This window comes from Neophocaena asiaeorientalis, unplaced genomic scaffold (genome assembly GCF_003031525.2).
Source record: "Neophocaena asiaeorientalis asiaeorientalis breed wild unplaced genomic scaffold, Neophocaena_asiaeorientalis_V1.1 scaffold218, whole genome shotgun sequence".
NCBI classification, from domain to species: domain Eukaryota; kingdom Metazoa; phylum Chordata; class Mammalia; order Artiodactyla; family Phocoenidae; genus Neophocaena; species Neophocaena asiaeorientalis.
The window spans coordinates 1,612,547-1,639,829 of NW_020172818.1; the positions used below are offsets into that span (position 1 = coordinate 1,612,547).

The 27,283-nt window shown below is 36.2% G+C and overlaps 1 protein-coding gene across 1 annotated transcript in view; it reads right to left on the bottom strand.

The window, feature by feature from the left end:
* SLIT2 (slit guidance ligand 2) overlaps positions 1-27,283 on the bottom strand; it is a 127,231-nt gene that overhangs the window by 81,814 nt on the left and 18,134 nt on the right. The window contains exons 3-10 of the mRNA XM_024741816.1: positions 23,939-24,010; positions 23,376-23,447; positions 15,541-15,612; positions 12,685-12,828; positions 12,409-12,572; positions 7,749-7,899; positions 4,799-4,873; positions 3,089-3,232 (exon numbers count right to left, since the gene is read on the bottom strand). Of these exons, the coding sequence (XP_024597584.1) occupies positions 3,089-3,232; positions 4,799-4,873; positions 7,749-7,899; positions 12,409-12,572; positions 12,685-12,828; positions 15,541-15,612; positions 23,376-23,447; positions 23,939-24,010 (894 nt within the window). The remainder of the gene's footprint in view (positions 1-3,088; positions 3,233-4,798; positions 4,874-7,748; positions 7,900-12,408; positions 12,573-12,684; positions 12,829-15,540; positions 15,613-23,375; positions 23,448-23,938; positions 24,011-27,283) is intronic.

Sequence of the window (27,283 nt, forward strand, 5' to 3'; positions counted from 1 at the left end):
TTAGCTGTTTCTCGATTCTTTTCCCAAAATGTTTATTTGTGGGGCTTAGAAAAGGAATGAAAAGCTTCTTAAACTCCCATGTAAAGATGAACAGTTGCCATAAACTTTATTCAGAATTTCTGAAAAGTTAATATTTTCCTTAATGCTTCTAGACATGGGTTGATCACCCTGACAGAAGACTGCAAAAAGAACAACAAAGCATTCCTTTAAAATTCTAGATTGTCCTATAATAAATAAGAAATATCAGCTGTTGCATTCTGCTAAGTCGCAGACAACAAGAAAGGATAATGCCCTCCTTATCAAGGCATCGTTTTATGTCAGGAAACAAATGCACAACAGAAAAGTAGTCCTATCAGTACTATCCTTTGTCATAAATAGTAAAGAACATTTGGTCTTAATCTTGTTGGAGTCACGGACTCCTGGGAAAAGTCGAAAAAAGCTTTGCTTTCCGTCACTGGAAAAATCCACAAGCACACATATGTACCACATTTTGCCTGCAACGTCGGGGGTTCAAAGACCCACTGAAATATGTACATGTACGAACTAAGAGGTTTACTAGTCCTAAAGGGTTGAGAAGTCTACAGGCTGTGAGGAGGGTCTTGTCAAAATCTTTATAGCTCCAAGCTGAAAGAGACCACTTAAAGCAATAGCTATGTCCCAATAAACCCACAGAAGAACTGTTAATACTCCTAGCTTGGTCTAAATGACCTGTTTTGCTGCTTGAGGTACAGTGGGATTAAGTAGAGAGCCAGTGGGTGTCTGTCTCAGGTGCCAAAACACAAGAGGCACAAAAACATTGCTAGAAATATAACAAAGGAGAAGGCTGAATTTAGAGAACTTGTCTCACAGAGAGTCCTGTGACTGCACCTAGCCAGAAAAAAATACTTTGATAAACTCTTTGGAGTGGTGCTATGGACAGAACTGTGTCCCCCTAAAATTCACATCCTTAAGCCCTAACCCCCAGTATGACTATTTGGAGACAGGGCCTTTAGGGAGGTAGTTAAGGTGAAATGAGGCCCTAAGGGTGGGGCCCTAATCTGATAGGACTGGTGTCCTTAGAGGAAGGGGCACCAGACTCCAGAGCTCTCTTTTCCCACACAGAGAGGAAAGGCCATGCAAGGACACAGAGAGAAGGTAGTCATCTACAAGCCAAGAAAAGAGTCCTCACCAGAAACCAACCCTCTCAGCATCTTGATCTTGGACTTCCAGCCTCCAGAACAATGACAAAACAAATTCCTGTTGCTTAAGTTACTTATCTTGTTACAGCAGCCCAAGGCTATCTAATGTAGGTAGTTAAAGGCTCACCCCTCATCCTCCCCTCCCCATCCCGACTCACACTGCCCCCTTAAGGAGAAGGTTCTGGTTACAACAGTCACTTGGCTACTATTTAAGAAGGGAGACTTTTGCCTGCTGCAGGATTTATGTTTTGCTGAGTTACCTGAGGCAGCTTGGCGGAGGGGAATAGGGGCAGGAGTAGATATAACCACTACTTATAGTATATATCTTCTCTGTCCGCGTTCTACACTCCCAGGATCTCCTCCATAAAAAGACCAAAGGGATATTTGCATTACATTTTGCATTTCGAAGGGACTCCTAGTTAGCCCATGGGAGCGGTCAGCAGGTGGCAGGTTGGCTGTGTTGGATGGTTCGGCTCCAGGCTACCCCAGGAAGCTCTCCTTTCATGCGCAGGGGCTTTTTTGAGTAGGATATGAATTGGGGATGCTGCTGGCTGGGGAAATGCCTTCTCCCTGTACATCTGATAAAGGGCAGGCAATGAACTTCCTTGGCTCTCAGTTACCCTGGGCACGAGGGCTCTTGGTGGCTGCTTGGGGCAGGGTGAGGGTTTGGGGGAGACAGTAGAGCTTGCAATTCCCAAGGGTGTGTCTTGGTTACAAATAATTTCCTTCGTGTCTTCCAAAGGCTTCAGAGTTTCGTTGGTGTCTCTTCCAATGTTTAGGCCATCACTTTTGTCAAACATAATTTTATGCTTTAGAGATTATGAAAAATACGCATACACACAGAAGAAAATTCAAGTAACTCAAAGTGTTGTCCTTACTCGTCAATTCAAGCCCCATCTTCCTTGGCCAACAACCTTCTGGAAACACATAGGATTTCTTTTTCCCAACCTCCCTACCACTAAGTAAGTAGACATACACTTAGCATGTTTTCTTTGAAATAGACGGTAAAAGATATACCACCAGCCAGTTTCTCTCTTTTCACTAAGACCTTGCAGGGGCAGATGAAGGTAGTCTCCAGCTAGGCTTTTTCTGCTGCAGGTGTTGGAGTGGGTTCTGAAGCTAGCGACTTTGGGCCAAGAGAGAGTATTAGGTGGAGGTATTTGAGGAAAAGGAAAGAGAATGATTGTTCTAAGGAAGAACAGAGGAGCCAGATCTGTACAAGCACTGGAGCAAAGATAATCTTTTTTGTTGAAGATTCAACAGCCAGGAGAGGTTCTTTTGATCATTTGCAAGCGGCATACTGAAGTCAGAGGTATCAGAGTTAAGGACTGTTTTTTTTTTTTTAATAAATTATTTTATTTATTTTTGGCTGCATTGGGTCTTTGTAGCTGCGTGGGCTTTCTCTGGCTGCAGTAAGCAGGGCCTACTCTTGGTTGCAGTGTGCAGTCTTCTCATTGCGGTGGCTTCTCTTGTTGCAGAGCTTGTGCTCTAGGCATGTGGGCTTCTGTAGTTGTGGCACACAGGCTCAGTAGTTGTGGCGCACGGGCTTAGTTGCTCCGTGCACGGCCTGTGGGATCTTCCTGGACCAGGGCTCAAACCCATGTCCCCTGCATTGGCAGGCGGATTCTTAACCACTGTGCCACCAGGGAAGCCCCAGGGACGTTTGCCTCTACAAAATGTGCGTGTGTGTGTGTGTGTGTGTGTGTGTGTGTGTGTGTGTGTGTGATAGAGAGAAAGAGAGAGATACAGACAGAGAGAGACAGATACAGAGACAGATATAGAGAGACAGAGACAGAGCAGAGATCGGGGGGATGAGGAAAAGCAGGAGCTATTCCCCCTCCCAGGAATATAATGACCTGGCAATTACAATCCTGTGGTAGAAGAATCACAATGCAAATAAGAATACTTACAAAGTTTTGAGGCTTTCCAATCCCTTGAACATCTTATGCTGAACATTTTCCAAACGATTACTCGTGAGAAGTATTTCGTTTACACCAGTTGCGCCTTCAAATGCTCCCTCTTCAATGTCTGTGATCTTATTGTTGCTAAAATTTCTAAATAAAAATGGTTGAAACAAATATTTGAAACAAGTTCTTTCTAACAACGAGGGCACTGAGACAACATGTCTGATCATTTTCTTCTACTGAATGAAGTCTTCCACAAAAACTCTAAGCTCTTCACTGTCTGGCATTCCCAAGGCTCTGAAAAGTCACCACTTCCTGATTCCATCAAGCCAAAGTGATAATAATACAAAGGAGAAATATCTATGCTGAAAAGTACCAGCCTGATCAATGATCTGCCAGGGCCCCCAGGGATATAAAACTCTTGAGGTCAGGTACTGAGTTGCGTAAACTTTTATGTTTGCCACCACACTTACTAAGAAACTTTTCAAAGAAGTGCCCGATTAAAACTGTTGAATGAATTAATGACTCAAAGAAGACAACTGGATAGAGAAAAGAAGGAAAGACTATGTTTGCATTTAGATAGCATCAGAAATGTATCTGAATCTGAGATTGTTCCCAGTTAAACTTCTCATGTAATAATATGTCAAAACAACCAACTTAACTGCCAGTATTTTGCATCATACAAAATACTAAGGCTTGCCCAGAGGGCAAGAACATCCAGTTGAGGTAACATCTTCCTATAGGTTCTCTCTCTTTCTCAAGGCTCACTCCAAGACCAGGGATGCCCACAGAACAAGGATCATTTTTAGGTACCATTTTATTCCTTTCAGAACACTGCACATGGCAGCTGCTGAATAAATATGTATTGAATTGAAAAGCATCTTAGAGCTAAAAAGAAAAAGCAGTTAACGTCAGTGAAAAAGGAGGACAGTTAAGAACTTAGAAACTCTTTGGGAGGCAGTATAATATGTGGGTCAAGTGCACAGGAAATGCTTTCAGTCTGCTCTGCCACTTACAGCCTATGTGGCTGTGGACCAGTTACATATATGAAAGCACAGATATCACAGAACTATGCTTCTTTCCTTCTCCTGATGTTTCCTGTTATGTGGAGGGTGCTCCATGGACCCTCATTCTTGGCCTCTGTCCTGTCCCTCTTTCCATCCACCTTGGGTGGGGGAGGGTTACTGAAACTGCTGAGCTTATAAACTTATTTTAAAATATGAGTTGCGGACATGTAGTAACACAAATGAGCTATCAAGTCAGTTTACCAATCATTAATTTTGACTTTCTTCTAATGAAAGTTTAATGAAGCAAAAAGTCAAACAGTTGACATGAACGTGCTGAAAGAGAAATAACAGCACGGTTTGGGGAACAGTAAAGGAAGTTACGAAACATTACTGAACTCATCTCTAATTCACTTAGTTTGCTGGATTCCTGCTGTGGCCACATAACAAACTAGCTGTCTGAGTTAAGGTAAGATGCTAGGGTTCTGCTACAGAAAACATGGTTGCCATCACTGGAATACACAGGAAAGAGCCCATTACTTAGGTTCCTCTCAGAGTTTACCCTAAATTCATGTCACAGGTAGTCACTGTATAGACATGTCTCTGAATCTTTTGTATTTTCCAATTTCCTACGAAATCTAAATAAAACTGCAAAGGTATAAGAAAACACAGCACTACAGATATTTAAACAGATGGTTAATATACGGCTTACATTTTACGTAATTGAGGAAGTTTCTTGAAGATGCCTGTAGCTTCCAACACTGTAAATTCATTATTATTGAGGCGTCTAGGGAAAACAGAAACAGAAAAGTTTCATTCCCAACAGTCAGGAAGAGATTAAATTTTATTTCTCGTACAGAATTATAACATTATTTAATGAATATCCTAAAGCAAAATATAGGACACATATCACAGAAAATTTGTGGGAAGTACAGATCTTTTCCAATTTATCCCATATTTTAATGACCAAAATAAAACATATTAAGAAGCACGTAGTGAAGAAAACCAATCATCGAAATTCAAAACCAACTCTCATTCAGTAATCTGTAGAACAAAGTTTCTCAGACTTTTTTTTCCACTATTACCCCTGCCTCCAAAAGCACTTTAGGATATTTTATTTCTAGTCACTTCTCCATAAATATGTGTCAACAGCCTTACTGATATACAGTTTACACACCACACAATGTACCCTTTTAAAGTGTACAATTCGGTGGTTTTTAAAATATTCACCAGCTTGTGCAACCGTCTTTGCTTCCTAATTCCAGAACATACTCATCATCCAAAAAAGAAACCCCATACCCATTAGCGGTCATTCTCAGTCTGCTGCCCCCCACTGCCTCAATCCCTGGCAACCACTAATTTACCTGCTGTCTCTGTGGATTTTCCTATTCTGAATATTTCTTATAAATGGGATCACACAAAATGTGGCCTTTTGTGTCTGTTTTTTTCACGAGGCATGATATTTACAAGGTTCTTCCATGTTTAGCATAGATTAGTACTTCATTCTGTTTTATGGCCAAATTACATTCCATTGTGTGGACATACCACATGTGTTTATCCATTCATCAGCTGATGGATATTTGAGTTGCTTTCACTTCTTAATCATTATAAATAATGCCGCTAGGACACCGGCATACAAGATTTTGTATGTCTGTGTGTTTTCAATTCTCTTGGTTATGTACATTGATGTGAAATTGCTGTCACGTGGTAAATCTACGTTTAACTCCTTATGAAAGAGCCCAACTCAAAAGTTTCTCAAAAGTGCTGCATCGTTTTACCTTCCCACCAGCAATGTATGAGGGGCCCAATTTCTCTCACCTGTTACTGTCTTTTTAAAAAGCCATTCCACTGGACGTGAAGTGCTTTCTTATTATGTTTTTTTGTTTTTCCTCATTACGGTTTTGATTTGCGCTTTCTTCATGCCTAATGATACTGAGTATTTTTTTGTGTGTGTGTGTGGCACGCGGGCCTCTCACTGTTGTGGCCCCTCCCGCTGCGAAGCACAGGCTCTGGACGCACAGGCTCAGCAGCCATGGCTCATGGGCCCAGCCGCGGCGCGGCATGTGGGATCTTCCTGGACCGGGGCACGAACCCACGTCCCCTGCATCGGCAGGCGGACCCTCAACCACTGCGCCACCAGGGGAGCCCAATACTGGGTATTTTTTCATGTGCTTATTGCTCATTTGTATATCTCTTTGGAGAAATGTCCATACAAATAATTGGACCACTTTTTAACTGGGTAAGGTACATTTTAATTGTTGGGTTGTAAGAGCTCCTTATGTATTCTGGATATGAGTCCCTGAGCAGACATATATATATATAGATTTAGATATATGTTTTACAAATATTTTCTTCCCAGTACTGATTTTTAAAGGTATAATTTAAAAAAAATCTTAATTTCTTAAAACACACACAACTTTTGCTGAAAGATGAATTAGATATGAATTTCTAAATTCTTGAGTGACAAGTAAACTTATTTAAAGTGTTATCATGCTGGAAGATAAAATTTGAATTACTGTTTGTGGTATTACTGGAAATAAATGTTAACTCCCTACATGATAGTAAATAGAGAGTTCATGGCTTTTACTGCATGGTCTCCATGCATTTCTAAAGTCCTGGACCTATGAAATAGCTTCATGAACTAACAGAAATTTTAAAAAGCATCATTATAACCACTAGGTAGTGAGTTTCTGCCATCTTTTTGAAAGCATTATATTATTTTTAATTATTCAAATTGCTTAAAATTCATTAAGTAACAGGCATGAGTATAGGCACTGTGGGAGATAAACTATAAAACACAATCTCTGTCATCAAGGGGCTATAATCTGGTTGAAGGCAAGAGAATTATACATGCACAAAAAGACAACCAACTTTGCAAAGCAGTTAATGAAAAATACCAGATGGTGCTAGACATAAACATTACTAAGATGTTCTAAAAATGATGAGGTTTCACTAGGTTTTTCTTGGATTTTTAGAAACACTAACATTAAATGTCATACTTTTATAAATAAAGTCAGTGAAGGCCAACATACATGGGCACAGAATCTATAAATGATTCAAACATATTTTAGACCCTCGTATGTGTTAGGCCCTATGTTAGTGTTATAAATATAGATCTGATTACACTCTGTCTTTTTAGCTTTTCCTGCTATGATACCCATTGTTCAGAAAAAAACCACCCTTTGTGCTTCATACGGTAAACATTGAATCCTTCCACTTGTGAGTCAGTGAAGTAGCACAGCTGATAAAAAAATGACTCTGATTGAATTCATAATTAACACAGATTCAAAATGGTGACTCCAAACTATTTTATTTGGTTGCTGAAAAGACTACATTAAAAATCTATTAAGTGCTTAGAAATGGGTTTGGACATAAGTAATATCCAAGAAATAAATATCAAATGAATGTATTATTATTAGCACTACTAAGTGCTAACTGAATTTTTTGAGAGGTGAGTTAATTTCTGTAGTTGTATCTTGGGCCAGAAAGATGAAGTAAGAAAACCTCTAATACGTATACTTGTACAAAGAAGAGTTATGCCAACGTGTGTCAATTAAAATTAATGTAATTATTGAGAATGAAAGGGCAAGACAAAAATCCCAATGCTTTGATGCTTTCATTCCTTCCCTCCCAAATAGGATTTTGTTGGGAGATGAACTCACAGCTCTGCAGTGTACTGGGGAATGTGGTCCGGGATTTTGGTGAGTTTTTGATTGGAGCAGTCTACTGTGGTCCCTTCACAGCGGCACTTTTCAGGGCAAGCCAGATCGGCAAAGCAGTCCCCACTTAATTTTGATCGATAATCTTCTGTACCTATTGAGGATTCAAGCCAGAAAAGAAGATACTGAGTCTGAAGGTTAGAATATTTGTTTATTTGTAGGAAGAAAAAAGTAAGATAACTATAGATTATGCAGCAGGGAGACAACTTGGGGAATTTTGGTCAATGGATGTCAGGAGAGGGTTAAAACAAGGGCTTGGAATTTGCTGGAAAAAAGAGTAACCAGATTCACAGGACAGGAAAACATTAACAGAGTTGAGCTTTTCACAGCTGTACTTTCTGCTGATCCAGTTATGAGCCATTCTAGACTATTTGACAGCTAATCACACAATGGCTACTAGTCGTGAAAAAGTTTATTTTTTCTCTGAGTCAAGAATTTAAAATGTATCCAGTAATAAACATATGCCTAGATATCATTTTCAATCAGGGCTTTCAAGGCAAATAGATGGACTCAGGTTTTTAAATTTTCTATGGTCTTTTATTATTCTCTCCCTCTCACATAATCTTCAGAAATGCTTAAAAAGCCCTCTTTTGTTCATTTTGATTTTATAAAAAGAAACAAGTAAATCCTGATTTAAGCCTCAGCAGCTTGTCATGCTGTAGAAAGCTGCGTGACGTTCCATGGTGCTTGACGGAACCATGTTTTACTCATACCTGGCAACCACATGGTTAGATCAAGCACAACAGAAAATCTCGCTACATAACCACTACACCATCCACTAGGCCAAAGGTAAGACCAAGAGGAAAGATGAAGGGAAGCAGGAGAAAAGCTACAGACGTTCTGGAAACGTAATACTGTTTACATGACATGCATTCTCCCCGCAGAATGTTTATGACCATAGTAAGAGTATTACTACCGAAGATTCCCTGGAAACACAAAGAAGGGGCTATACTGAAAGGTGCCTCCAACGTTCCTCAGAACTGCAGAATGGAAACAACAGCTTTCGGGAAAAAACATCCAGGAAGAAGTTGAAGGTGCGCTACAAGGACAACAGAGAGGCTCAAAAGATCTGTGGTTTCTTCTTGGGAAAAAAAAAAAAGGGTGCAAAAGAGTGAGACTAAAAGAAGATACATCAGGATTGAAAAGGGAGGATATCATGTTTCAGATCAGACACTTTTACTTACAGCCAAAATGGTGAATTCCTGCAAAAGTAAAGATCACCGAGAAGGAAAGAAAGACAGTAAACCCAGTTAAGATTCACATACACGTATAGAAAACTCACTCAGGTCTCTTCCTTCCTCCCTTACTGTGGCAATTATCGGGGAATGGCCTGGTGTGACAAGAATCGTCATGCTTTGTAAACTTTCATAATCATTTTTTGAAGCACAGCAGTACAGGAAAAGCAATGGCATACAAGATGCACAGCACAAATTAAGTTCTTATCAATTCCTCTAGAAAAATGAAGTCTCCACAAGATAAATTTTCTTTGAGTGCTCACTGTAATCTCTAGATGCTATCCAGAATGGTGGTAGGCAAGTAGACATGTAAAATGAAGTGAAAAACTAATCGTGAGATCTTCAAGGACTATCACCGGAACACTTGGATTAAACCTTAGGTTGTGGCTTACATGCTTCATAATGATCTTTCCAACTTATAAATAATGTCACTTAATTGAACTGGAATCAGGATCTCGGAAGAAGTTTGCAAAGCTGAATATAACAGTTTCATTACATTTGCCAATTAATGTTGTGGCATTTATTGAGGATCTGTTGTATTGTAGTTTAAGTTTTTATTTAAAAAGTGAAATAAGGAAATACAGGGAACAAAGTCTAAGTGACAGATACACGAGGTATTTTACATTGAAAATAATCTGCATTCAATGCAATGGCAATGTTTATTTTATGGTTGCTCTTTAGGTAAGCTCATATTTTAATTAAAATCTGGAAAAAAAAAGGGAGGAGAGGTCCAAAGAATTCTTCTGAGTCCTGACTTCTATAATTATTTGTTTAAATCATATAAATTGAATGACCAGAAATTGACAATTAAGCCATGATGTCTGATATAAAAGTTTTGGGTTTTTTTTTTTCCCCAAACCTATTTTGGCTGCTGTTAATAAGAGGACAAAACTGTATCAGAATTTATGAAAACAACCTGACTTTTGTTCCTTATTTGGTGAATTTGAAATATTAATTTCTAAATTATTGATAAAGCATATTTAAATGTGACAGATTGAATAATTTGATAATTATATTCACTTCTCTAATTTGGGGATTTAAGTAATATCGATGTTTTATCCTATAGGGGTTCTGTTTTTCAAAATGGCTTTTTCTGGGTAATAGCTATCAGATGACTTTCTACTTAATAATTGGGTAAAGACACTGAATTTCAAAGATTGCCAATGAAGGCCAATCAACTGTTCTTTTCAACATGTTACTTCTTATGCAGCCAGTGTAATATATATATTACTGATCATTCAAGTCAAAATGTGTAATGAAACAAAATCTGTTAAATGCAAACAATTATTCATATTATAATTCAACAATGGCAAGCAACGCATATCTCCTTAAAATAGAGACCAAATCCAGAGTTCTTCTTAAGAAAATAAGTATGTTTTTTCATACTAACACCTTATAAATATTTTTTAAATTTATAACTATTAAGATATATTATAGTCTAGAATATACCCAAGATATTGTAAATGTAGCCAATGAACCACTAACATGTATTTTTATATAATGGTTTAAAACAAACAAGTCAAGAGGCATTTTACACAATTGGCAGGCAAGGAAAAAATAAGTAAAGAAACATATTTCAAAGAGCTAGTTCTAGAATCATCAGCCTTGATAGTGTTAAGACTGCAGTGGTAAAACATTTCAATTATTTTTCTAAGAAACAGTCCATTCATCTGCCTAAGTTATCCAAGGCACTTGGTGCCCATGAACTTCTGATGCTTTCAGGATGGATGTCAATATTGTTTTCGTGGAGTTATTATACTGTGACTCCAGGGATGTAAGAATTTTAAATCACAAGCAAAGTCCAACTGCACATAAATCAGCAGGAAGTTACTGCTTTGGTATAAAAAGTGAAGCAACAGCAAGCAAAGTAAAGCAAAAAGTAAGGGATACTTTTTTAGTATAAAAAACCTCTATAAAAGAGTAAATCTCATGATGGAAAACACAGTTCTGTGTGTTTGAGACTGATTTCATGTAGAACTAGTTCTTTGACAACAGAAAGGTCTCTGTCTTTAAAACCAGCTTAAGATGCTATATTTTAAAAACAGGTTGAAAGGGCAGATATACAACATAAGGAGAGAAAATTATTTAAGTAGAAAGCCATAGATTGAAACATTTTAGCTACTGTGAGAAATTTCAGATAATGTGCCAAAGTGAGAGAGAGAGAAAAAGGTGGGAGTTTAATAGTAATATGTTTAACATCAGAAGCTGCATGCAAAGGTCAGGTTTTCAGGAAACAGCTACAAGTGATCTATGCAGAAGGAAATATAGCTACAGAGTACCCACTGGATTTTCCAAAGCATGCATATCAAAGTTTTAGCAGCTACATTTTATAAGGTGAGGAAAAGGTGTCTGCAGTTAGTCCTACTACCGAGCAAAACCTACCTGGAATGAAATACTGTTCTTTAGCTAAATAAAAAAAGAGAAAAAAAATAGAAGATGCACCTGAATGTCAGCAAGCAGAGATATGAGTTATATTAGATTAAGAATGGACTAAAGTTACTATAGATAATTAAGTGAAAATGTATATTCACAGCAGTGGCTGAAGTATAATCATGTACAGTGAGTAGGAAATGCATCTGGAACCATGGACAATAAAGGGCTTTGTTTTGATATTAGCTTCTTAGTATAAATTAACTGCCGAATGTGAAATAACTCCTGGAATAGTTAGGTAGCATACTACCCAAAACATATAGAACGCACTTTATTATGAGAAAATAGAAAAGATTATACCTAAGCAAACAGTAAAGTTCAACGAAGTTTTCCCTTTAATATTAATAAAATGCATCTATATTTCACTTTTTATAAGTAAATGTAATATTCCCAAAGTGTTAAAAGATGGCCTTTTGGAAAAAGAATGTACCCTCACAGTCCTATTCAAAATGTGAGAATGCAAAACAAGAAAACAGCATTCGGTGTGAGAAGCAAGGAATCCGGAGCTTTTTTTCCCCCTACTTCTGAGCCTGAGCAAATCAAGTAACCAAATCTCAGTTCACTTTCTTAAAGAAATGGAAACATGATTAATTACTTTACTGTTGCTCAGTGAAAAACAATACAACAAACTTGAGACTTACAGCCTTTTAAAGGCACTGAGTTAGATAAAAGGCCCCTGTTAAATTCAAACCCTGGGATTATAGTATGAAGTATCCAGGCGTCTTTTTTTCTTTATTTCTTCTGCTGGATATTGTGTTAAAAAGGTTACATGTAGGAGTGCTACATGAATTGTGACTACAGTTCTTTTCCTTCATGGGCAGAAGAAAAAGAAATACGATTCTGCAATGTTTGGTAATTCAGCTCAAGGCCAGCTGTCTGTACATCTCACTACTGTTTGGGGTAACGCTGGGGAAATGTTACACAAAGTAAGAAATTACCTGAACAACGGAATTTCTTGCTTTTGATCTGTCCAATTCTTTTATTTGCCAGACGCCGGGGGCTGGTGCAGCGGGCACCACTGGTCTCGATTGGGTTGGTATGAAGATAATCCGCCAGCCACTTGAGATGGCAGTCACAAATAAAGGGGTTCTGGGCCAAATGCCTTTCAGAAACACATACAGAACACTTTTACACATGACTTGCAATGAATTCAACTCTCCAATTCAGAGTGAATACAATGGTCATCACGTTTGATCCAAATCCTATATACATACATGGTTTGAATGGCACGGAGAGGTGAAAAGGTCCCCTTGGCGATGGTCTGAAGCTTGTTGTCATATAAGGAGAGAAGGTTCAGGTTGTGCAGATCCTGAAAAGCATCTACCCGAAGGCAGTTTATCTTGTTGGCATTCAATAATCTGTTTGATTAAATAGTCGTAGAATTAAAGTGTAGTATCTCATTAACCCATCTTCAAGACTCTGCTGTTCTTGAAAAAACCCAATCAAGAAATCCATTTCTTTTACCCTTAACATTAAGTAATCATTGAGGTATCACAGGCTGAAGATTTGGGGTCATGGCAGATAAAGCATGGGTCATGTCTAATGATTGGATTGCCTAAATCTAGTGGTACTTATACATTTATTCAACAAAAATTATTAAATATATTCTCTGGAATGTGTAGAAGTACAGCAATAGAGGCCTTTTATAGAGGCCCTCATGTTTGCCCAAAGACAGTTTAGCCCTCCAGGGGCAGAGAATTTTCTTTGATACTTCTTTTTCTCTGTCACCATTCAGTTCAGAGCTTTGATACTTCGGACTTTAACAAATGTTTAGTAGCTCAAAAAATATGTGCTATGTGGTTTGGGTATGATGCTTTCTTATCTAACACACTGAAAACTGTTTTCCCATTTGCCCACCAGAATCTCTGTAATTCAGGGTATTCCAGTTTTACTTGCCTTTTTAAGACCTCAATTCCCTGCACATGCAAAGCCAGGACTTTCTAGTGGTGGTTCTCCCTGCTGTACTCTTTTTTTATCTTCCTTCAGAAACTGCAGTTTTGGCTTTCTCTGTGATCTATATAGTACTTTCTTAAGAGCTTAGAGGCGTGGTTTGAGGTGTGGACTGATTAATCCTATACCTCCCCACTTGGGGCCACAACACACGGCCCACTGGCCATGTTCCCTAACTAGTGAGCTAAGAAAGGAGCTGGAAAGCACAATGCTAAGGACAAGGAAAAGATGCGGAGCCTGGAAGACACAACTAACGAAAGTGCCGTTCTGAGCACTTTGTACTTAGTTTACATTCAGGTGGCCCAGAAATTAGGGGGAAAGTACTGAACACTACTTTCTTTTGTTCCTTCCATTTACCTACTTCTTCTCAATATCTCATCTGTTCAAGCAGATCTAAGATGTTTAACCTAACCAAATTCTCAACTAACCATAAAGAGTCAATTGTGCCACATTAGCTGTGGCAGGCTTAGTCTAGAGATACAACTTAAGGCAGAGGGAGAAAGCTGGCTTTTTTAGTAAGGTTTATCTACATACAGATTCCCAGTGTTTATCAACCCACTTGTTACAACAACTACCAATAAGTGTGTGTGGAAAGAAAAAGGTGCCATTTTTAGTGTTGGTACTAGGCAGGACAGTGGTAGCAAGAGAATGTAAGTGAATGGTGAGGAGAATAATGCTAAGAAGATGTGAAAGAATGACACAAAAGTAAATAACAAATAGGCAACACTTGGCTATAGTACCTAGCTATACCTGTAATGTGTATAGAGTCATCCTATTCAAGATCAGAAACAATATTTGCTAACTCACTGCAAATGAAGGGTTAAAAAATAATTTGATGCCCAAATAAAGTCACTAGGTAACAAAGGTCAGTATTTATCATGACGGATTGGTCTGTTGTAAAATCAATTTATTGAGTTATGTAGCATTAAGAAGAGAGAGAGAATGGAACAGAATTGACAGTACTATACATAGTGAGGTTAAACAGTTTTGTTAATGATTTGCTTCATTTGTGTGTCTGTATGAACAGACACATATGTGTATATGTGTACATATGCATACACACATGTATATGTGTATATGTATGACACATATGTGTATATGTGTGAACTGTGTTGTGATATAAAATATGTTTCTGCATAATAATGAAAGGTTTAAAATGTGGATAATAGGATGTAATTATAAACATACATTTATCAAGTAAGGAAAAAAATCAACCTTTGGGCTGTTTGTGAGACCAGGAATAAATTTTTACCAAGTAAGTGGTTCAAACCCCAACTCCAACAAATACACACATCCAAAAGAGAAAATAGCATTCTAAACTTAAGAATTTTAAAGCAGACTGACTGTGGGCTAGTTGAGAGAAAAAATTATATCACACTCATCTTTCTATCCACAGTAGCTAGGTCAGTGTGTACCCCAAATGAGATACCCTATAAGTGTTTGGTGATTTGAATAGACTTTGATGGTCCAACACTAACAATCTTAGTATTATCATATTTTATCAATCTCATTTTCATATGAGCATTAATTAAGACATCTGGGGTCAAGTCTTATTCTTATAAATATGTATTATAAATACTTCTTCGAGACAAATAAGTTGTAGCTATTCTCTAAGCAGAGTGGTCTTTAAAGACAAAATCCAGGAAATTGACAGATAATTCTCTCACTAAAGATTAGTTTGAGTGTTACCACTCTGTCCTAGGCTACTAAACACCGTCTTTGTGTTGGGGGATGTTATTCTAGTATTGTCACTGTTGCAGATTCTTTGGACAAAGGTGGATAAACATATTACCAGGTCTTTCTCCTTTCCAATTATTGGTAAATCAAACCAGAGAAATTTCATAAAGGTCAAGGATTCCACAAACTATAAATGATAGAACAGCCAGGATGCCCACATTTATGACAATGTGGAAAGAAAGGTTTGGGAACAATCTCAAAGTGTTGTGTCTTCAAATAAATAACCATCATCAATGTTAGCTCCACTAGACTAATCTTTTCCATTTCATTAAGCTATGTCATTTTGGGTCAAATTTTTCTGAAGCCTCCATGAAAATATGAGATGGTACACTGGCTAAAATATATATTTGGGTTCAACAGATCAGAAACAATCAAATACTTACAGTAGCTGTAAGGAAAACAGTCCTTCAAATAAACTTTTTGGGAGTTCTGTGATTTTATTTCCATAGAGGACACTGGAAAAACATGATTTGAACAAACAAAAAAATTAGACATCAACCAGCAAAACAGATTCAGCCAAACATATGTATTCAGGCATATAGGAGGTCAGTAAGCTCCATACGTCATAAAAGCCATAGTTGAGTAAACAAACTTCAATTTGCAAATGTTTTTTCCCTGATTATAGATTAGACGTAGCTTATGGTAGAAAGTTTGGAAAACATAGAAAAACAAAAAAATTAACATAATTTATTTCCCTTTCATAGAAATGTCCACTGTTAAATTGTCATGTGTTTCTACACACACACACACACACACACACACACACACGCACACACAGTTCATATGTAATGAGAGCACACAGTATATAACAAAGGAGAACAGCAAATGCGGAACCTACTGTTCTTTAAAGGGATGAGGTTTAGGATTATCATAATGGAAAACAGTGAAAGGAATCCACATAAGTGTAAAATTTTCGTTTTAAACATATAATGTATATGCATAAGAAATGTAAGATTTGTGAAGACAGTGATCATTAATATTGATACAGGAGAATTTTTAAAATGTATGTTCCCCAAAGAAATATGAATAGGAATGTATTTTCATGTCCCTACCTCTGATTAGCCACTAAGTGTAGCCACAAAGTGCAGGGACCATGACTTAATTACTTCAGCATACTTGGTGCCTAGGTTTTGACACACAGTGATGTTCTAACATTGGATTGATGAGTGAATATTGTTTGAAGAGTAAAATGAGTAATAAATTAGCACAGGAACAAATTAAGGAATAAATTAATGTATTCACAGAAAGGGTGAAATGAGGGGATTTCAACAGCAAATAAATGAAAATAATTGACTCATCATGTTGGCTATTGACCACAGATCTGCAATGATGCCCCTCTATTCTCAGGCCTCAAAAGCAGAGGACCACAATTATGTGTAGAAAAAGACAGAAATTTTATTTTTAGAGGAACAATTTGACAACATGTATCAAGAGTCATAAAGATGTTTATATAAAATTTAACTTAGTAGTTTCTCTCAAGAGTTTAAGAAAAAAATCGGAGACAAACACAATATTTTATCTGTCAAATGTTGTTCATGGAATAATTTATAACAGTGAAAAATTAAATACAAATAAAGTGTATCCAAGTTCCAAAGAAGGGGATTGGCTAAATATATATTTCACATTGATAAAAATCATGTTCTGAAGAATATTTAGTGAAATGAAAGTATTTATGATACAACACTAAGTTTAAAAGAGCATAATACAAAAGAATATATTATAGTATAATTTTAACTTTGTTTAGAAGAATATATACATATATACATAAAAAAAAAGTGGAAAATCTCTAGATGGTAAGTGACTTACTGTCCAGAGGTCATTTGAATTTGAATCTATATATACTATCTTTATTTTTAAAATATTCTCTAGGATGGGCATAAATTACTTTAAAAAGTCAGAAGTATTCTTTTGGAAGAGAAATAAATGATGTCATAAAATGTGGAGGAGGGTGGGAGGGAGGGAGATGCAAGAGGGAAGAGATATGGGAACATATGTATATGTATAACTGAGTCACTTTGTTATAAAGCAGAAACTAACACAACATTGTAAAGCAATTATACTCCAATAAAGATGTAAAAAAAAATGTGGAGGAAAAAGCCAAAAAGAGAATCAAAATAATTAATATGTTTGGCAGCTGTACATGATTTCTGTTTGGAAAGGAGGAAAATAATGCAAGAGAGATGAATCAGAGTGAGGAAAAAGCTGTTCCCTTTTAAGATGTCAGTGAGAGGTGGGATATATTACAAAATATGAAGAAAATTCTTAAGGGAACAAATAAAGCTGGGTGCTATACTGTACAATGTGACATTTCATTTGTATAGATTCCAGTGGTATAGTTATACAGTATAACATAAAAATTCATTTGTGTAGAATATAGATTTTTTTTAAAAACTTAACACAATTAGAGAAGAAACAATTTTAAAAATACAAGAACAAAAGAGAGAATTCTACATTGTCAGGCTCAAGGAGGTAAGGGTGTTAAGAAAGGGTAGAGCAATAATAATATATATCTTAAGGTCAAGAATAAGAGAACAGAGGGCTTTAGGGAACAAATGATCAGATCAAGGTGGCACCAATTCGGGATATTCAACTGAATATCATTCAAGTAATGCACTCAGCAATAGGTATCGTACACTCATTATGTGCCAGGAACTTTGCCAGGTTCTAGGCTTCGTGCCCAATTAAACTGAATCCAGCTGTTACTTGTTCAATGTTCACCATTGGCCCGTGTGCCAGCCGCTGATACAACTGAGATGAATAAAAGGTATGGCTTCGAAGAGACACCCAAAAGGGCTATTTTGAATATTGAAGGAGTTTCACATTTTGAACCCATCGAGATCTAAAAAGGAAACAGGATGTGTAAGAACTGTGGGGAACCCACATTAGAATCAAAGGGTGAGTAATTTAGTAGGTTGTTCACTTGGGTCTTTTGTTTCAAAGGTTTGTTCAAATAGCACAAAAGGAGGACTAGCTAGACAGTGTGCCATACTTACACTGTGAACATTTTCTTTTCCAACAAATCATTCTGTTTCCTTTAAGATCATGATAAGAAAATAGATGTTTACTATTAATGAGACAATTTGGGTACAGGGGAGAAAAAGACGAAAATCACAAAAGGACGTAGGAAATCTGTAAGTGTAGGTATAATTGGGTATATGGACTATCATAAAAATATTATAATAAATACTTGATATGATGGGGATGAGATTTCTCTACAAAACGGTATAGCAATACGAGGGCTGAATAGTTTTTTTACACACAATGAGATCGAAATGGTAGGAAGGAAAAAGGGATTTAAAAATATCAAAAGTCCAAAGACCAGGACAGAACAATTGGATGGCAGCCAAGAAAATAGGGCCAAAGTCTATAAAAATGAGGGAAAGGAGTATCATCACATAAAGATACAAACTGCAAGAGGGCCAATGAGAATCTTGCTACACTCATAAGAGGGAATGAAAAATTTTAAAAATCAAGATAAAAATAATTCAGGTGAAAAGAAAATAAATACATGAGTAATATGCATAATTTCCAAATACCAAGAATGACAAATTGGGTAGCTTTTCTACAGTTTTCTTATACATGGCTTATATTTGCCATTCTATATACAGTACAGTTATGCTGATAGAGAATTTTTTATAGTCGTTTGAAACAACAGGGAAATCTTATGGCAGCTTTTGTACCTGCTACAAGAAGGAAGGCTAAGAATACTAAACCCAGTTTCACTCTGGTGTTTCAATACTGGGACAGTAAGATACAGCAACCACTGCTGGCCAGTCTTTGACTTCTCCTGCCCTTGCTGAAAGCAGAAGACAGAACTCCTACTAAAGAGAAAAAATGTCCAAATTGGAAATCTACATGATGGCTATCATGAAAAAGGTGCAATGGGCAGACTTACTATCCAAATAAATGTTAAAGAGCTATACTTACTTATAAATGAAAAACCACGTGTACTTGAGAATTAAAACACTAAGCAAATTTAAAGAGAGTACAGTAAAGAGAAAGCAGAGGTCGCTACATTTTCACTGAAAACCAGTGGTAAATGCAAGGTACTGTGCTGGACAGTTAACATCAGTCCAAGAAAAGCCTGTAGGAAATGCAAATACAGCAAACAAGCCTAACACTATAGACCCCTGTGGAATTTGTGAGCTGGTTAGTGAAGAGAGGAAATAAGAATTAGTGAACTACAATAGTTTGTAAAAGGTTAATGAAAAAGTAAGAAGAGGGGAAAATCATATTCTGAGGATCTTGGGCATAAAAATTCCCTGGGATAATTAAAATCCAAAATCATACACATTGATAAGTATCAGGAGAAGAATTTGCCATGGTCTTATTGTAATATCTCTTGAAAGTTTACTCTGCGTTTTTAACAAAGCCAGGAGAGGAATAATCTCATCCCCATCTTAGAGATGAGATAACTGAAGAACAGCGAAATTAGTAACTAGCTCTGTGTACCAGTGAGTTAGAGCCAGTATTCGAATACAAGCCATCCAGCATTCTAAAGGAGATATGCTTAGTCACTATGCTGCACTGCTATAACACTTAATATAAAGTTATTTTGTTAATATAAATATATATAATTATAATATAATATAAATCCAACCAGTAAATGAAAAATAAAAAATGTTTAGAGGCAATGCTAAATGTACTTGTACGCCAAGTTCTTAAGAAATGATTATTAAATATTATAGAAATTTTGTTGATGTCACAGTGAAAGTAATAAAAAGCCCTGAGGATAAAATGATTTCATAGATGCATGTATTTTGAATGATATTTTGTTAATAATAGGTAATACATTGTTATATAATAAAATATGTTAATATATAATAGTGGTATATAATATATATAATAGTGATATATAATAATACGTAACAAAATAAATGTTAATAAAAATAAATAAATATTAATGAATTTAATAGGAGGGACCTTAAAAAACACTCAACAGATGAAATCCAGTTTTCTCTAAGATATACTATTTTGGTAATTGAATAAGAAATCAATTTATTAAATAAAATGCATTAGAGGTATTTGGCAACATACCACCTTTAAATATTTCGCTTCTTTAGCAAATGTAGTGATTAAATTAAGCTGGCTATATAATTGAGTACAGCTGCAGTAAGACATATAAAAGCAACTTATACAAGTAAACACTTCATTTAAAGGAAGAAATGTGGCCTATTTGCATCCCTCTTGCAGTTAATCTACATACACCTAAGTCACTTCACCCCTTTCTGGAAGACTTAAACTCCTGGCTCACTATTTCAGTCTCCAACATGACTCTTTTCCAGCAACCTTTCACCATATTTATCCCTCTACCCTCGTGGCTGTACCCGAGACCTTGCCATTACCAACAACTGCAACCTTTTCATTATTTTAATTTCAAGCATCTGCTCCCCTCAAGTCATACTGACTTTTGCTTGCTCTGTCTTGAAACACTCTGCACACTCCTACCTCAGAGCCTCAGTATTTAGCTGTTCCCTCTGTTTTTTTAATACTTTTATTTTATTTATTTATTTATTTTTGGCTGCGTTGGGTCTTTGTTGCTGCATGTGGGGCTTTCTCTAGCTGAGGCGAGCGGGGGCTACTCTTCGTCGCGGTGCACGGGCTTCTCATTGCAGTGGCTTCTCTTGTTGCAGAGCACAGGCTCTAGGCGCACGGGCTTCAGTAGTCGTGGCATGTGGACTCAGCAGTTGTGGGTCACGGGCTCTAGAGCGCAGGCGCAGCAGTTGTGGTGCACAGGCTTAGTTGCTCCGCGGCATGTGGGATCTTACCGTACCAGGGCTCGAACCCGGGTCCCCTGCATTGGCAGGCGGATTCTCAACCACTGCACCACCAGGGAAGCCCTGTTCCCTCTGTCTTGAATGCTCTTTCTCCATATCTCTGCAGAGCTCACTCCTACAATCCCAATCTTCAGATCTTTGCCCAATATCACTTTCCTGGGGGGCTTTTGTTAATTGTTCTATTTAAAATTTCAGCTCTCCCCTCCTCTAGCATTCCTTATCCCCTTTCCTTTCTTAGTTTTCCTTCATAGCACCTGTATCATCAGATATACTATATTTCTGTCCATAGTTTACTTTATCATTGGTCACCTCCATGAGGGAGGGATTTTGGTGTTTCGTTCACTCACGTGGGGACTAGTACACAAGAGGGGCCCAAATACATTTCTGTTGAATTTATGATTGTGTTTAAATGAAGAAAAGGGTGATTGCAAATCCGGGTAGTTATATATTTTATGGAGGGGGTAAATAATTTAATCTTCGGAAGGCCAATTCAGAACATGAACACAAAGAGGAAAATGATATTAGTTATAATATATGGACTTTCTCTGTGATATCATAGCTATTTGATTTTCTCCTAGCTTTTCTGTTTTATAATGTTATAAGGCATTCCAGAAGTGGGTATTCCACTTCTGGAAAAAGGTTCCTACTTTTCCATGTACTGCTATGATTTGAACTAGAAATTCCTCAGTGACTTAGCGTCCTGACTGAAATGCAGTTCTACAAGGAAAGATAACGCTTTTCTATAGCTTTCCAAAAGAGCTATGTACATGAGAGCTATGATCTTGAAGACTAAGATCCCAATTCAGCAAGCAAGTTCTTTTACATGTGTTGTCATCTTTTCCAATTTGCCATTAGTTTATTATATATGTAGATTAGTACATACGTTATAATCATTAATTATAATAAATATATATTTAATAAATATAATGTAATTTACTGTGATGAATGATTAATTAACAAAATTAAAATGATTACTCTTTTATTTATCTTATTATTTCTTTTTACCATTTAATTCTCACAACCACAAGTGTCAACATCATTAAGGCAGTAGAACTTAACAGTAAACTCTGCAAGCAAGCAGATATAAATCAGAATTCTCCATCCATTTCTCTCTTTTTTTGACATTTAATGGTTATCTTTGAGGCACAGATACTTGAAGGACCAAGACTTTGTACACTGACTTGACTTTTGTTCTGTCCTTTTGTATGGCTGGGAGGTTGTCTATGTTTACTTTGGATAGTATCACTGTCCAGGATGGTATGTACTTTATGGACAATTTGGGTGATTTAATACGAGTTTTGCACTGCGCTTTGCGATTTTAGAATCTGACAGCCCACCCTGAGAACAGTGCATGACTGTACTTTACACTTTCTGCCAATAGCTGTTTCCCTGGTCTTGGACTTCATCTATTAAAATAAAAATCCGAAACAAAAACCAAACAGAAATGAACCTAGGCAGACACTGCAGGTGAAGTGATAGTTTTCCATTTTTTTCTTCAAAGAAAACTGCAGTTTTCTGAACAGACCAGCATAGCAACTTGAACATCCATGTGCCCAGAAGAGCTGGTTCATCTCCTCCCCTTGGTATGAGTGTAAACTGTTATATAAACCAAAGGTGTTTATCTGAGTATCACACATGTGTATCCTGAAATTCTCACTGGCTACCATTGACTTCTGAAGTTTCTAAGTGCCCTGCAGTAATTTACAACAATAAGAACCCTTCTCTAAGCATCATCTCTTAAAAAAATACCAGATTTCATTTCCAAACTTTAAAATTAAAATTTGAAATAAAAGCTAACTCTACTCGGTGGACTTCTGAAGATTTTGTACAAGTTTGAAGGAATAATGGCCTTTATAAATTCACTTCAGAACCACTTTAATTTACATAGCTATCTCCCTGGAAGTCCTTTTGACATTAAAAAGCTGTCATACTTTCTTATCTTTGTTCTTTGAGAGATTAAAGCTGGTCTGTCAGGGAAGTCTTTAGGTGATGAAGCAGGGGTTGGGGGGCCCTCTCAGTGGTCTTCCACTGTTCTCTGCAAGACTTCGCCCAACATCATTCTAAAGGGGACTGTAATTGTCCCCAGTGACAGCAGCTATGGGCTTAAGGATTATCAACACAACACTGACCAGAGCACTCCAAAATAAACATTTTCCCTTTACTTCAGAAAGAAAACATTGTCCAAAAAGGGGCTCATACTCTTGCTCTCTAAACAGCAGAACTGTCAAACCTTAAAATATATGCCCCTAAAAATTGGCTAATTTTAGTGGCAGGTAGCAGTTCTCCATAAAAATGATGAAATTCACTAAAGATTCATACTAATTATTATTAATAATTCATAATAAAAACCTGAAAGAGTATATCCCTTAATTCCAAATTTAAAACTAGTGCCACTATTCCTTGTGCATGCTGCTTCCTTCAGTGATGTGGTCAATACTTACAGTGAATTCAGAGAGCGTAGTCCTTGGAAAGCATCTGGTGCTAGCTCAGAGATCTGATTATTGCTCAGGTCGCTAAGATTAAAAATAGGTTAGGTTAAACTAAATAGAATATCAGTGAGATTTACTGAAGGAGAAAGCTATTTATTGCCTTTGCATGTCAGTTTTGCACCTATCAATACATATATAAAATTTGCAACATGAAACATCTGAAGCATCCTAAATTAAAAAAAAATCACACTTTTAAATCAATTATTGGCTATTTTCCTAAATTATTATTAAAGATGGCATGTGTTATTTTTGAAAATAGAATATTTAAGAATTTGATTGCATAATGACCACGTACATTCACACTAGTGTGAATTAATATGCTAAATTACAGAGAACTTAAAAAATTAAGAGTTTAGCTTTTAACATTACAATATTATAGAACTAGCAACAGATAGTCACATCATTTAATATTTAATCTGTCGAGTACTTATTCATACTTAAATGGATGTCTTCGCATGGTCATGACTTGTATAATTTTAAAAAATTACACTGATTTCAGAATATTATTCACTCACATTCTTCTAAGCTTTTTATATGGTGAGAAAGCTCCAGGAGGAATGACCTTGATTGAGTTCTGTTCCAAACGTCTGCAATGAAAAAAAAATTAAGTTTTAAATAGAAATGTGAGCTCCCAGATATGTTTAATTCAAGCCATGTCAAGAGCAAAGGTGATATGCTTTATAAGTGATTTTCTTTTTTTTCTCAAAAATGGCTACTAAAATTAATTGTGCTCTGCCCTAAATGTGGTACAAGATTGGGAATAAAAACAAAGCAACTCTAAAAACAATAAAAATATTCTGATTTTTTAGGCATTACAAGTTCATTAATATTTAAGTCTGGAGTTTGTATAAAAGAAAGAACACCTGTAAGAAGCTAAGTTGGGAATACGTTTTGCTAACTTCAATATCAGGAAGAAATACGTTGTAACACTGAAAAGATGTAGAACATGTTTTAGAGATAACCATAACTCTTCCACAAAAGACATTATGGTTGAATACTAAATTTTACAAACCATTTCCTCTACAGAAAGCATATTATAGCTTGAAAGAATTGTTATATGCAGAAAATTAATTTTGAAGCTTCTTCTGAGGCAAAAATCCTATATTCTAAATTTATAAGTGCTACAGATATTTTCAGTAAAACTGTCTGGACTCTGTCAATCCATTATGTGAATATTTCATGTGAAAACCACTGCAGCAAAGTGCATTTAAACACAACTGCCATGTTTTTATGATGCACTAAAATCTGAGAGGTGAAAATAACCCTCTAACATTAACTATTCCATGGTTCTGCTATCAAAGAAAGACAAGACTTTACCCATCTAGTTATGAAAGACACAAGACAGCATATTTCACAGGGTATTTTGGTAAATATTTTAGTCCTTCAAAAAATGCTGTCTCTCAGCCTCATTTCTACCCACGTAAATATGCTAATACACATTTCCCATCCCTTCTCCTCGCTTCTGCTCTGTATCCCAGAGAGCTGACTCCTGTGAACCATTTAGTCCAGGCTCAGTTGCTGACTGACTTTTGTGAGACTTCATCAGTGAGAGGAACTGGTGGGAGACCCAAGGTGGGACGAAGGGAGAAGCCAGGGTATTCTCCCCTTTTCTGCCTCAGGATATGTCCTCAGCAGTGGTCTCATCTCCTCCTTAATTTTAGCTCCTGCTAAGGGCCAGCTCCTAACTTTGTATATCATCAACTTCTTAGTTCTTTGTAGCCCTGGGGGGTGGAAGCAGCTTTCTAATCTGTGTCACTTTCTAGAGCTGTTTAACTCATTTGTCATATTAAATCCCTCTGTTGAAATACCTGGCATGAGCTCCATTTTCTTGCCCAAATTAAAAAAAAAATATATATAAAATACACATATATGTATATACATTTATATTGGTATATTTATGTATAAATATTATATATAGAGAGAGGCCATATATAGGCTATATATGTGTCATATACAGTGATTCATTTTTATTGAATGTTGGTAATACTTTGACATTATATGTATTACAAGCATTTAATGGACATCAGATCAACATAAATAAAATATCACTAGGCGGTTAAGTCAAATTGCTTAAATTACGGTCTTTTCTGATTCAAAGGCCTTATATTACAATATAATGTTTTCTTCAACAGTCTCAGTGTTCACCCTCTGACCTCCTTGTCTCTAAAGGCAATGGGTTTCCCCAGTCTTCGCCGCTCTTGAACTCACTGTAGCATATGATATTGTGAACAATCCTTCCTCCCTTGGATGTGACACTATATGTTCCTGATTCTCGCTCTGCTTTTCTCTTTCTATTTATGGCTTCATTTTCTAGTCCTCCAAATTGAGTTATTCCCCAAGTTTCTGTACCTTGCTTTCTCACAAAAAGTTAAATCTTTTCTGTAACTTGCAATATTAGTCCAGAAAGCAGAAGTTATTTTGTTCACATTAAGAAAAACTTAAACTTAAGCTATTTACGAAATATGTTAAGGAAGCAAATTAAAATCACTCATATTACAGTACTCAGATCTGTGAATCTTACTTTAGCTTTTCTGCACGCATATTTATTATATATAATTAAAATCTTACTGTATAGAGAATTTTGAGTTGACTCCTTTACACTAAACATCATATCATCCATGTTTTCCTATATCATTAAAATTTTTGGAAGACATTATTTTTAATGTTTTCATGACAATTCAATTGTGAAAATGTGCCATATTTCCTTAATCATTCCTTATTGTTAGCCGTTGAAGTTAATAATAATTTCACATCAATATTAATAATATTGTTTAGTTATTTTAAGATGACTAGAGCACAGCCTCCTTTTGAAGCTTTCCTTTACTTTCTTAGGTATAGTTAACTGTATCTTTCTCTCTGCTCAAGGGCATTTTCTTCTAAACTCCTCTGCTCTTATCTGACTGCATTCTATTTATTTTTCACATATCCCTCCTCCACCAAGTTGTTGGCCCCTAAGGGGCAGATTTACCCTAGAAGACAAGAAATAAACTCATGAAGCAAATATGTATTTCCTTCATATGGATTATTTATCTAGGTCTTAAAAAAGGGTTACTTTTTTCAAAAGCTCTAAGTATAGCAAAGGATATTTTAATCATTTCACTATTACATTATTGATTAGAACATTATGAATTGACGGTTTAGAGACACATATTTTTTTGCTGTGATCCATTCTTGTAGTTGGATTTTAAGAAGTTTAAAATGTAATCGACAAAAATATAGTAAAAACAAGCTATAGATGGAATACTCTTGATTAAAGGACTTTCTTCAAATCCAGGCCAATGAAACATCATTTCATTTTGTTAAAGATTTTCTCAAAATAATATAGTGCAATATAAGAAAAAATAAAAATTCTTAGTGTCTAGCAGGTTTCTTTCAACAGTCATGCAAAACTAGATCATACAATTACTTTTCGTAAATATAATTTCAGTTTCTTGAAAATAAGGAATCAGCAATTATTCATTCATTCATTCAATCTGCAAATATTTAATGACGGTCCTGTGCAACATATTGTATTACATAATTGGAATTCAATGGTGATCAAAAGCAGATATGTTTATACCCTCATGGACGTTTTATTGATAAAGTGCCCAGTTTTGCAGTTACATTTCCAACTAATTTGTTCAATATAAGTTTTTTTAAAAATGAGATATTTAGTACTGAGACTTCTGAAATGTCAATAACATTAACTTACAAATGTGGTCAAACTAATTCTATCGCTTAATATAATTAAAAAGCTTCTTTAGAAATTTTAAAATTCATTTATTATTTTAAAGTCTCAGAACCTAGAATACTTATAATGATCACTAATTGTTCTAATGGCTTTTAAAAATATATATATATATATATTTTTTTTTTTTTTT